At 42.6% G+C, this 14,024-nt stretch overlaps 1 protein-coding gene across 5 annotated transcripts in view; it reads right to left on the reverse strand.

The window, feature by feature from the left end:
• The window catches only part of tulp4a (TUB like protein 4a), a 46,439-nt gene that overhangs the window by 14,299 nt on the left and 18,116 nt on the right, over window positions 1-14,024 (reverse strand). For all 5 annotated transcript variants that reach the window (XM_080745116.1, XM_080745114.1, XM_080745115.1 and 2 more), the window contains 3 exons: window positions 10,946-11,074; window positions 9,739-9,900; window positions 8,207-8,387 (listed from right to left, as the gene is read on the reverse strand). In XM_080745116.1, coding sequence (XP_080601242.1) covers window positions 8,207-8,387; window positions 9,739-9,900; window positions 10,946-11,074 — 472 coding nt within the window. The remainder of the gene's footprint in view (window positions 1-8,206; window positions 8,388-9,738; window positions 9,901-10,945; window positions 11,075-14,024) is intronic.

Genomic DNA, 14,024 nt, shown 5'->3' on the forward strand with positions numbered 1-14,024 from the left:
AGTATGATGCGGTGTGCACTGCAGTGATAATGGGTCATCATCATATATCATGACCAACGGCTTTGGCAGGCGGAGGAATAAGAAAGGTTGGTGTCTCAGGCAGGCTGTCGTCTAGAGAGACCATTTCTATCGGGGCCAATCAATTAGTATTGGCTGCTTTAATTAGTGAATTAGAGTATAATCAGCGGTCCAGCTATGGCAAGCACTTTTCAGCTTTACAATTCGATGCGGCGACGCTATAAAAAAAAACAGCACAGCTGGGGGCAGGCGAGTAGTTAAGCTGAGTGGGGAGTAGGTAGAAAAGACAAAGGAAACCGATAAGCAAACAAAGTTGTTGCATGAGCTGCTGCACATGATAGACGAAACATGCATCCGTGAGTGGTGTGGATGCAGTCCAGTCTCATCATCATCATCATGACTTCCTTCTAGATAGGCATGACCTCACCAACTGCTCTCTTATTATTAGTTCTTTATACCAGTGGTTCTCAACCTGTGGGTCGGGACCCCTGGGGGAGGGTCGCCAAATTATTTTGGGGGGTCCCCAGATGATTAACTTAAAGTGCAGCATTGTTTTCTCTCTCAACAGTAAACAAACTAACATAACGTTTAAGTGTATAGAGGGCATCTGCACACTTCTAAAGTGACAATTTAACCCATTCAGGCCGGGTGTATGGGAGGGGCTTACAGTACATGTACAGTTTGTTGCAACATGTTTGTTTTTGTAGGCTAAATTCTGATTTAGGCCTTACTATAGGTTAGGCCTAAATGGGGTTAAGGACTTAATATCTCTAAAATGACAAATTAAACATTGGCCAAAATGGCAAATATTAAAGGCAGAAATTGTGAAAATAGACGATCTACATGCTCACAATGCCTGGCAATGCGAGGCATTGTGAGCATGTAGATCTGCTATTTTCACAATAGAACCGTGTTATACAAAATGTTATGCCTCAACTCTTAGTGGTCGTAGGGTGGGGGGTCCCCAGTAGTGGTCGTAGGGTGGGGGGTCCCCAGTTAAAATATGATTCTTTTGGGGGTCGCGGCTTGAAAAGGTTGAGAACCACTGCTTTACACTATTTCACACTTTCCTGAATGCTGACAGTGGAGATTGCCAAGGTAACATATTAAAGAAGTGCAAAGTTCAAAAATACCAGATAGAAACTGTCACATGGGTCCCACTCCCATCATGGGTGATATTGGGGTTTGGTTTGAAGCAGGAAACACACTTTTATCATGCTAGAATATTCTCCTATTTTGTTCTGCTTGGCCCCTCTACATGACTGTGTCAAGACTTAGCAAAACAGCACTGGTAAATTATATATTGTTCATGTTAACACTTCTGACAAGGGCATGCCTTCTAATGTAAAGTAACACTTTTAAAGGCCTAGGCGTAGGCATTCAGATTCACCAGACTTGACCTTGCTTTCCATATCAGCAGGGCAGGGTTGAAGAAACCTGTACTGTATGTACCAGTAGCACAGACAGTAATTGAGAAATTGACTATTCACAATGAGGATATGCATGTATTGTGCCGTTACAGTACAGGCCACATTGCGGTGCTCCCTGGGGACTTCGCTAAGAGCTGTGAGCTTTCCAATAATAGCACACTGTCCACCTGGGCTAATGTAAAAACATTGTTTTTAATTTAACACGATTTCCAGTCTGTGTCCACACACACCTCTGATCGTCACTTGAGGGTCAGTGAGTGACGCACATCAGGGTTCTGGTGACGCATACTTTACACTGTGACAGCTGCTGTTGTTACAACACTGCCTGCCGTCCGCCATTGTCCCAAGCACCCAAGTCAGCAATTAGGACTTCCTGTAGCAAAGTCAGCCCAATGTCACACACACACACACACACACACACACACACACACACACACGCCACGGTCATCCTGGTGTCCTCTCTACCATTGCATTCTGCTTTCCCTTTCTCCATCGCTCTCCATCTTGACTGCCCCTCCTGCCCTATAGCCTGTCTCCCACACACAACCACACACTTGGTCACAGTGGTTTGTTTTATTGGCCCTCTCAGAGACACTCCGCCCCTCTCCCGAACTGCAGCAGAAGTGGAGTGCAGGTCACTGGTCACCTTCCTATTTTCAACTGGCTGATTTGCTCTGGATGTATGGCTTACTTGTGTGATTGATTGACTGATTGATTGATTGACGTTTTTACTGACAGAAATACGGATTACGGATACATGAACTGTGACATCACATTCACTCTCAGACCTACTGTACTCATCGGGAGCAGATTGGGGTTCAGTCACAGTAGTAGTCGCAAATCAAAGTGGGAACCTTCCGATTCCCAAGCGTTCGTTCTACCTCCTGAGCCACTGCCGCCCGTGCAGGTGCAAACAATACTGAAAGATGCAACTTGAGCCGAGTCACACAAGCAAATATCTATGTCAGTCCTTGTCCCTATTCGAGCGGTGCCAACCAAACTCCTAGAAGAGCTGAATCATGAATGAAATCATCAGTGAAAATTAATAGGTCACAATCACAGGCTGACATCATGTTATTATGACCGAGTTTATGCCAGAAAACAAACAGATCATCTCAAATGGTTCAATCCTTTACAAGGTTAGTCTCAGTATATTGGCAACATTACAGCATTTCCGCAGCACTGGACCACCTGGCATCAGCTATCAATTGTGATTCATCCTTCCGCAGGGCAAAACAAGACAAGCAAAGATCATGCATATTTATATTAGCACGGTCGCACTCGCACCAGAAAAAAACAGTACATCTTCTGTACGTCAACTTGCACATCTGCCCTCCTGCATCAAAGTCACAGTTTCCCAAACAGTGAGTCAGGATCCATGTCTGGGTCGCGGACCCATTTACTGTATATGGGTCGCGAGTAAAAGATTTTCCACTCCAAAAGCGATTCCACTCAAATTCACCCATTTTCATGAGCTGAAAACAAAATTTTTCAAAAATAATTTAATAACATTAAAATTCCCTAAATTAGAAAACAAATGCGAAGCAATGCTTTGTGAGCTTGGAGATCTGCTATTATCACTAGTAGTTTGGGCCCGGGGCAAACGTCTAGTCTCTCTTTTGGGCGCCGAGCTTAAAAGTTTGGGAACCGCTGGTCTAAGTTAAGTGGCAACACCAAGGAGACTAATTAGACCATCTAGCGTAGGGCTGACCTTCGATTACATTTTTCAAAATCGAAGCTCGTCCGATTAAATCGGGCGAACTTCGAAGCTTCGGTGACGGGGCCGGGGGGGGCAAAAGTTTATCGGTTACATAAGTGATAACCGTTAAGGAAATGTGTTTAAAAATGCGCGATTTACCCAATTTTAAAAGGGAAAACACACCCGTTTTTTCTATATTAACACTTATGTTGCAATGATTTTTTCTCTTCAATGTCTTGCGTTGCCATGGTTACCATAGACTTCCATGTAATTGTGCAATTGTGTAAAAAGTGCACGCCCATGCCTAGATGATGCACCACGTGTGTAGATGCTGTTCACAGCTTTCAAACAAAAAAATCTGCTTGGAAATCCGTTCAGGCATTCATGATTTATGGGCCATTATGTTTTCTTCAGATGTAAACAAACATGGCTGCCATGTTTGAAAGAATGAGTTGGTATGGGGGTTAAACATGCAATTTCGCGATCGCGATCATGCCTAATACATTTCTGGAGGTCCAAAAAAAAAAATCAAAAAAAAAAAAAAAAAAAAATCAAAAAAAAAAAAAAAAAAATTCAAAAACGGCCCAAACTCGGGAAACTCGGGGTTGGCACAGCATTGGTATCAATACAAACTCGGGAAACTCTGGGTTGGCACCAGATGTGTTAAAGAAAAGTGTTTTTGCAGTACAGTAGGATTGACATAATCACATCACTTCTGTAATGTAACACATCGCGGCTGCAAGAGCAAACACTGCAGCGCGACTCAAGAGCCCTATATAACAAACAGATTAACTCCCAAGTCCCAAGGTGTAGTGTACACGCAAATGTAATAGTAGATTTTAGTAAATAATTGCACTGCACTGCTGCAGTGTGTCTGATTTAACGTTCCACACTCATCAACCGAAAGCTGACGGTCAGGCTCAGACAACGTAGGTTTACTCTATGCGGGAGCGACTAGTGACTGTGGGCTTGCAGATCCGATACAAACTTGTCATCATCAACACCACGACAACGTAACCCTAGCAAGTTGGTTTTAAGCTCTTTTTTCCTCTTTAAAACGGGATTGACGCTGACGGGGTCCGTTTTGTAAAATCCAATTTTCGCTGTTTGTTTCCTTGCGTTGAGTTGTGTGTCTGTCAGCGTGTGGAAGACAGCAACTGCATGCATGGATGTTACACCGACATTGGTTTGGCAAAGAAATGTGTCACTGCATCGCATAGTTGCATTGGGTGATGTTACTCAGACATTGGTGTCACATATGTGACAGCGCGCTGTCTTTTCTTTTCTTCATCGGCGACCATTCTGATGGCTTCATGCATGCTCTTGTTGTTGTTGGCTTGTTATTAATGTTAACACGTGTGTGAGAAGGGGGTGACGCTATCACGCTAGAGGAGCGAGGCGCATGCAAGCTAAGGCACGCGGCCCCCCCAAAGGACAAACGGCCGCGGCCGATTATTCGAATTTATTTTTCAAATTTGAATACCGTGCCTTCGAACGAAGCTTCGAATATTCGATTTTTTTGGGTCAGCCCTAATCTAGCGTTCCCCGTGCATTGTCTTCTGAGTCAGACATCATACCCTTCACCACCAACCAACAGTGTGCAAGAGTTAATAGTGTGCAAGAGAAGAAGGTGATGGAGCAGTGAACGGTAGGACGAGGAGATGACGCAACCGAGGGAGGAGCGGGAAACCAGACAGATGGTTTCACATCTGCTTTCATCTGTGCTGAGCCACCGTGGGATGGAACAGCTGGTCAACTCTGCCCCGGTGGATAGCTCCCAATAGACACAATGCCTTACCGGCTAAACCATTACAGATGACCCCTGCAGTTTTATGGTTATGCTTACGGTACCACACCGTTGTACCGCTTATGTGTCCAATTGCATATAAATGTTTCCCAAACAGTGGGTCAGGATTCAATTGTGGGTTGCGGACACATTTTAATGGGTCACTTGATTTTTTGGTTTCCTTTATTTTGTTTTTAATTATTTCAAAACATTTTCAAAAAATGTTCCCCAAAAAGCTAAGATTTTCATGATTTGTCCAAGTAATTACATTCATAAATAAGATAAATCTAAGAAATTCCATAAATTAAAAAACAAGATGTTTAAGAAGTAGTGAAGATAGCCGATCTACAAACTCACAACACGGCACGATAGGATAGTTCCTAATGATCTGACTCTAGTGTAAGCTTTTCCCCAACTAATAATGTCTAGCCATTACATTACAGACTGATACAACATTCGTAGCATCTTGTTGCACACACCAAAGACCTGAACCCTCTCCGGGTCAATCTAATGTTATACATGACATGGACTAAAAGCAGATTTAAATCACAGAGTAAGTACTGTACTGCACATGACCAACAAATACAGCTTGAAAACTTGCGTAGTATCGCACTACGCAGTGATCCTCAATTCGCTTTCCCCAAGGGACAAATTATGTCTTGGGTACCAAGCCGAGGGCCACAACATTGCACATATAAGTTGAGGACCAACCACCTTTTTCTTAAATATTTGGTTGTTATAGTCTGCTTGATGCAGATGTATAACAGCCGCCAGTGCTACACATTGAAACTCAAAATAAGTCCAGAATCAACTTTTTACTTTTTACATATTTGTTACAGTATATTCTGCTTGAACAGTAATGCAGATATCATAACAGCAACATACCATACACATAGTACTGAAACGCAAAATAACTCAAGAACCAATGATTTACTTGAATGTTACAGTCCGTTTGAATCGTAATGCAGATTTATGACTGCAACCAGTAGTACATACATACATAGATGTAGGCTACTAAAGTTTGATTTATACTTCAGCGTACAGCGGCTCAAAAATAGCAGATCTAAAACCTCACAACAAGTCGCAGATGCAACCCATTGTGAGCTTGTAGATCTGCAATTTTCAGCACAGGACACCGGAGTACAACAAAGTATACATTCGGCTGTAACATCTGCAGTGCCAGTGTTGGCCAGTTTACTATAGTAACTTGGCGGCGCGCTGTCAATGAGAGTGGCCTACCCCAGTTAGCACCATTGACAGCAACGATATCATCCAACTTTCCTTTTCTACAGACACTGCCTTTTTAATAAGATGGACCAAATAATAAATCATGCCACATGGCCGCCATCCCCTCCTTCCTTCCCTCCCTCCTAACTTTAAAGATTTGTTTTTTTGGGCTTTTTCTGCCTTTATTGCGACCGTCAGGGAGCAGTTTACTATGAAAACCTCCACCGGCCGTCCGTCCGTCCGTCCGTCACACCTTTGTGACCATCAACAAACGTCACACCTTTGTTGATGTTTAAATCGAAGAGTCTTGGTCAAATACTTCTGTTGGTTTCTGCACTGATCATTTATACAATTCAGCTGTGTTTGCTCGTGTCATCATGATGAGGTCATAAATCAGCCATGACCAAATATAGATTTTACGGGTTTACATGCTTACTCAGTTATTCGTTATGTGAAAGTCCTATGACGTCTATGATATCTGACATCATCATACATACATTCCCTTTTATGCCCATAAATGGAGATCCCCTCTGTAGAACCAGCCACTGACATCACTGTAATGTCAGGGGAACCAAATCCCTTTTATGCCCATATATGGAGATCCCTGTGATGCCAGGGGAACCAAATCCCTTTTATGCCCATATATGGAGATATGGAGATCCCCGTGTTGCCAGGGTAACCAAATCCCTTTTATGCCCATATATGGAGATCCCTGTGATGCCAGGGGAACCAAATCCCTTTTACGCCCATATATGGAGATCCCTTATGTCATCAATATTAAGCCCATATCTGTGAATATCTTTGGGTACCAGATGTCTCCATATATGGTTAAATGGTCCGATATACATCACTGGCCAGAAGACCAAGAAATGGTGCAACCTCGCCCTTTGCTTTTCTCCCTATAGGCATCTTACTGGTAGGTAGTTTAATGAGGAATGCAGTATGGTGGTAGGTAGGTAGTTATGGCCTTTGATGTAAGATTTTCACTTTCTAGGATAACTATATTTGCTATTCCCAGATGATGCCCTTTTAGGGTACCCCTCATGCCCATATATGGAGATCCCCAGGCTTTACTAATTAACATAAGTTTTATGCCCATATATGGAGATCATTGTCCCAATGTCATCAGATATATGGGCATAAATGGACACAGGCAAACTAGATGGGCTGTATGGATATCCAGATGTGTGATGTAAGTGTTTTATTCCAAATGTGGCACCCCACAGACATATTTCCAGAAACAAAATCCCTTTCATGCCCATATATGGAGATTTCTGATGTCATCAATCCCAGGCCCTGTAAAAACATGGTTGCTATGGTATGAGCAACTTATGTCTCCATATATAGAGATTCAACTTCAATGAGTAACCATGGCAAACTGTCAACTGCCCGTATGTCTTGATAATTGGTAAAACAAACTTTTGGCCTATTTGTGGAGATAAGCGGAGATAAGCGACCAACGGTCGCTTATCTCCCGATTAGGGAGTCTTACTGGTTTGGATAGGATAGTAGTCTGACAGGAAATGGGGAGAGAGATGGGGAATGACATGCGGCAAAGGTCATCCGGATCCGGAATCGAACCGGTGACGCCAGCAGGCAGCCTAGTATGTGGTATGCGCCTCGACCACCAGGCCAGCGGGCGCCCCCCCTCCCTCCTAACTAACGGCACTCACAATGCGTGTGGGGAAGCAAACTTACATTTCAAATCGCATTGATTGACTGGTGTTATAAACATTGCTGATATAAGTTTTAATATCCAGAATGGACAGCAATTATGAAGAACTGGAATTATGTTCAGGATCTTGTGAGACCGCAGGACATCATCCCAGCGTTGTCAAGCTTGCAATGCGCATTGAGGATTCGCAGAAACTAGAGCAGTAGCCGTTTTATTTGCCTTTTTACGACAGCATCGCCACCCATAGAGCATCTGCTCTAGTGGAGCAGAAATTAAAAAGTGATGACTCGACTAACAAAACCTCAGCTGACAAAGGGCCCATTACTACAGCAGTCCAGTGACAGAGCCTTCTTAGAATGTTTGCAACATACCTTTGGGCGGGGAGTAGTCGTCGGAGTCTGTGTCACTCTCGCTGCTGTCCTCCACCAGGAAGCTGGGGTAGTTCCAGGACATGCTGACGATGCCGTCTGACTCGTGCAGCAGAATGTGAGCCAGCATGCGCCCGTGGCAGTCCATCACTATCACCTGTCCGTCCGCCGTACCAAACAACACCTACAGCAGAAGCACCACAGAACAACTCATCATCGTCACGCATCCTCTCATGATAAAAAAACACTACAGGACAGGACAGAACAGAGATGGGATTAGGGATGGGACGATATGAAAGTTTCATATCACGATTATTGTGACAAAAGAACTCGCGATTTACGATATTATCGCGATAATCAAAATCCATTATCCTGGGGTGGAACATTTGCCAAAAAATAGCAGACCTACAAGCTTGTAGATCGGCTATTTTTTGGCAAAGACATTTGATAGAGAGTAAAAAAACTACCGTATCAAGTACGTATATTATAAGTACCTTTTACCAATTATAGAGGGTTGGAATAAAAATAGAGTAAGGAAAGAGAACGAGAGAGGCGCTAGAAAGAAACAGACGATAGATTGTGAACGTGAGTGAGTGTACGGTGTATGTGCAAAGATCCAAGCTGAAGGAAAGGGCTCCAGAAAAACATTGCGGAGGCAATGAGGAACGACAGGGAAACATACAGAAAGTGAAAGCTCCGTGACATCCAACCAAAGCCGACAGGACTGCAGCACGTAAGCGGAAAGGCTGCCAAATAAAACCACTGTGTAGACAAGAGAGCTGGTGCTGGCTGTCACTCACGACAAAGCTCCAGTGGCCATCAATGAATGAGACGGATTACCAGTGGTGGAAAAAGTACTACATTTTTTACTTAAGTAAAAGTATCAATACGGCAATGTACAAATATTCTGTTACAAGTAAAAGCCCGGAATTCAAAATTGACTTTGGTATTGGTTAAGTATTGGTATCAAAATGTACTTAAAGTATCAAAAGTAGAAAGTGCTCATTATGCAGAATGTCCCAATTCACAAGTTTTCAAATGTATAAAAAGTATAAATTTGTTTTTGAAAATAGCCGATCTACAAACTGCATCGCGACACATTGTGACTTTGTAGATCAGCTATTTTCAAATGGCTGAAATGTATATAGGGCATAAGTGGTTAATGTATGTTTTGTAATAATAATAATAATCAAAGTAAGTAGTAACTAAGGTTTTCAAATAATTGTAGTGGATTAAAAGTAAAATATTTGCCTCTGTGATGTAGTGGAGTAAAAGTATAGAAAATTGGAATTGCTCAAGCAAAGTAAAAATTCCTCAAAAGTGTACTTAAGTACTTACAGTACATGAGTAAATGTTCTTAGTTACTTTACACCATCGCAGATTACTAAAAGTGACAAATGCCAAAGACAAACAAAAGCTCAGCTTTTTTCACAATACATTTAAATCTCCATGACACGATTATTGTGAGTGTTTTTTTATCACGATTAACGATAATAACAATTATCGTCCCGTCCCTAGTAGTGTCTGTGCATTACCTGCTGGTCGTCAGGTGTCCAGATACCACAGGTGATCTGACTCTCCAGGTTGATCTCGGAGGACCAGTGCCTCTGGCCGCTGACTGAGCCCACCAGGACAAAGCCATCCCGGTAGGAGATGAGTGCCTGTGTCCCGTCGTGGGACCAGGTGAAGTCGCTCACCTAGGAAGGTAGAACTTTTTTTAACGAGTCGGCAGATGAAGTTGGGTCAGAAAGACAGCTTAGCAGTTGGGACATGGAACATAATTAACACTACATTTGATACTACATTTAATACAATACATAATACTGTGAACAGACGGTACTGTTTGTCTTTTGTGTTTGTCCTTATTATAATAAGAAACCATAGCATAATTAGCACAGCGATGATAGTAACAATGTATTTGTATGTATCTTGCTTTAAAACACTGATTTGTGTCATCCTTGAGAGGTGGTACCAGGGAGTCCCCAGCTAAATTACTGATAGTTACGACCCAACCAACTAATTTCATGTGTACACTTTGAGATAAATGAATACGGAGAATTATACAGTGTAGATTTGGATCACAGAGATATAGAAATGTGTATCAAATGGGGGTCTGTTGCCTTGTATTACAGTAGGGGTCCTTGAAATAAATAAAGGTTGAGAATCACTGTGAGAAAAATAAAAAGTATATCCATCACACAGGAATTTGATATCTTTCCCAGCCTTGCTTCCTGTGAATGTGAGTGAGTGAGCTCATGTCTAGCAAAGGAAATGCGAGCACTTGTCACAAAAAACTAAACAAAACAGTCTTTTAGCGGATGCACGGCTCAAAGAGAATTCCACAAATTCACAACATCACCATCAAGTGTATACTTCATCTGAAACAGGCAGCAATAACGCACAAATATGTTTTGAAGCACCAAACGCATGCTAGCCTCTAGGGTTGTCACGATTATGATTATTATAAACTCAAATAATTGCAATTTAATTGTGTTTTTGTCATTGACAATTACATTTCTGTTTGGCTTTTAGGCTTTAAAGTTGCATATGGCAGATATGACACATAACCTAAATATACAAAGAAATGAGTGACGTATTTGACAACTTGTCGATCTGCTATTTCCACTATTTTTGAAAATGGTTGAAAATATATGAACATTTTATAATATGGAAATGATTATAACAAAATAATTGTGATTATGTCAAAAAAACTGCGACAGGCCTACTAGCCTCATGACTTACCTGAGCCCCACGGTCGTTGACGAGCTCCACAGACCAGCGTCCTTCATACTGGATCCACACAAAGATCCCCCCATCAGTGTCACATGTGGCCAGCTTCTGGAAGGGCTCGTTCCAACGCACCAGGACCACCTTGGTAACACACATACAGGAAGACAAATGAGGAAACATTAAGCAGCCATTCTCATGGTAATTCTGGTCTTCAGGGACCATTCTATTTCAAAGAAAAAGTCTCTATCACTGGTGTGCCGCTTTTGAATAAAACCAAACTGGTCTTGACCTGTTCTTAGGTCCCCCTGCAGCGTTGTTTGATAGTATAAGAAAAGACAACATAATATTTACGAATACCAGACAATATCTAGTCCCTTATCAGGATATCGATATAACATGAATATATCGCCCAGCCCTAACTCAGACCCTTGTTCTGGTGACGTATGGATGTGGATGAGCAGCTTAATGTTAAGAAACAAATGACTAATTACAGTCTATGCAATATGGTGACTGGGTTCCCTAATGGTCAAAGAAATAGTCCAAAGAAATCCCCCACGACCACAGCTCATGCATGTTCATCAACGGCCGTGTGTGCTGCCGCAAGTGCCCTTGAGCAGGACACTGAAACCCTGCCTGCTCATTCATGTAAATCGCTCTGGTTAAGAGTGTCTGAAAAATGCCTAAAATGTAAGATGTTATGCGCTCTGCTACACACATTTCAGCCCCATCTAAATTTAGCTGTGGACCGGAAGAAAGTCAATCAGAAAGTGGGTTAGCCTCATTTTCAGCGTGACGCAAAAGAGGTGCTATGATATCCTGGAAGTCTTAGATAATGAGTCTCTATTGCTCCATTCCCACCCACCGTACATCCTCACAACGAACAACTCTCAATAGTGTTGCACTAGTTGCGTCACACCGACACAAACACAAACTCTCAATGCTCTCGTTCATAACTGCAGCAGTGCAAGTGACAGGCTGACAGCCAAACACCAATCAGTCTGATACAGTAAGAGTGGAGGGTTGCTGACTTAGAGGTTCATGCCTGGCTACTTTATCTGGTAGTACCCACAATCGCTTGCCCAGAGAGAACACAAGCGAGAAATGTAGAGACAGAGAGGCGACAGGGAGAAAGAGAGACAGACAGACAGACGGAACAAGAATCATGTTAACACATTATTTTGGAATCCTTCCAAGCACAAAGAACTCTTAACTTCAAATCTAATGTAATTGAAAGAGACTGAGAATACGAAACAGAGGGCAGTACCAGAGAGATCAACAGAGGGGTGAAAGCACAGCGGTTTAATGATCAGACTACCCGCCCCACTGTGGCATCTGCGTCTCACAGATGTATGGGTTTCTGTACTGGCCCCCGAGGTCAACTAACAAAGAGATGGAATGGAACCTCAGAGAGTCTGTGTAAGATGCACACTTTTAGACTGGAACTTGTGTGTCAAGGCGAAGGCTGCCAGTCAATATGCAGGCAAAAGCAGCAAAACAGAAATAGACATTAGATTAGATTTTTCCATTTCATTTTTCAAATACTTTTGAAACATGTTGGTATTGTTTTTAATTGATGAAAAGGTGTGATTTTGTTTTGTTTAAATCTTTAGAAAAATAGCTTTTTTATGTAGGAAAAGGAAAAAGGGGGATATTTACTCGCAAACCATAAGAATTGGTTTGTGACCCAAAGATGCATACCCACTGTTGGGGAACCATTGCTTTAAAATCTCTCACACCTTTGTTGCTAGCACCACGTCCAATATCCCCCACCCCCAATCCAGAGCCACCTTCCTCTGTAGCGTGACTCAGCCTGTTCCCTGAGGAATAATCCTAGTAGGAGCCGCTCTCCTTTCCCTGGGAGCAGCACGTGGGTTAAGCACACTCACAGACACCCAGAACAGGCTTTCACCAAGGCTTATGCTGACTGAGTGCACGCCGGGCAGATCAGTGCTTCAGAGTTGGATTAGCCAACAGCCCGGTCAGGTCTCACTTTCCCTAACCCAACCCACCACACCTACTATCCAAAGGCCAGAACAGCCGTCATTAAACGTGACTTCACTTCTCTGAATCAGAGCTTCATAAGACCCCAACGAGAGAAGAAGATATAACTCTGAGTGATACGTCACTTAATCTGACCATTTGATTTGTTACTAGCTAGATGTACCATGCTGATATTGTGCTACCGCATTGCACTGCAGAAAGCATTAACGGTTAACAGTTATGCCAGCAGCAATGTCATGATGACTGTATGTGCATAGTAAATTACATAGTAAATTACATAACCACCTGAGGCAATACTTAGCAGGCTTACAGTACTTTTGCATTCAAGTTAGTGGATCATAGAATACTGAGGGGGAATGCTGAAGCTTTGGAGAGTCCCAAGTATTGGAGATGGCCCCAGGCCCCTGGAATCAGACAAATCCACCGGTGTGGATTTGAGTCTGGGCCCGTTCAATTGGGAATCCATTTTCTCACCCCAAAGAGTTGGGTGACCAATCAGGGCCCAGTATTGGTCTGGTCTAACCAATTGTGTCTAAGGGGTTTTAACCAACCCCTTGGAAAAAACCCTTCCATATAGAAGCACCACACTCCTATCCATGCAGTATTATAGTCTGGCTACTTGAGGCTACCAGCAACAGACAAAGTCAGAATGAGGGTCAAAAATCAAACCAGTGTCAGAAATACAGTCAAGGGGCAAAAATGTATCCTCTAATTTGAGGCAGTGGGGCAACAATATTTGTAATGAGTAATGATACAGTCAACTATTCAGGTACTGTAACTAACTAACCGACAAAAACTGTGAAAAGTGAAGATTCTTTGATGACTCATCACTTTTTACAATTTTGGGGGGCCAAAATTTAGCCCAAGGAATGTTTTTCATGCAAAACAAATGCTTGCAATGGATTCAGAATCATGAAGAACCCCTAGTTTGACCCCTCACATGCTACTTAAAGCATATTTATTTTTTGTATTCTTTTCCTGTATATTGAAGTCGATGGGACAGTGAATATACAAATGGCCATAACTTTTTTTCGCGATGTTTCCGGCAGAGCAGGCCTCTCATTCTGTGGACCTTAATGACCAAACTAAT

The sequence above is a fragment of the Nannobrachium achirus genome (genome assembly GCF_963921795.1).
Source record: "Nannobrachium achirus genome assembly, chromosome: 16".
NCBI classification, from domain to species: Eukaryota; Metazoa; Chordata; class Actinopteri; order Myctophiformes; family Myctophidae; genus Nannobrachium; species Nannobrachium achirus.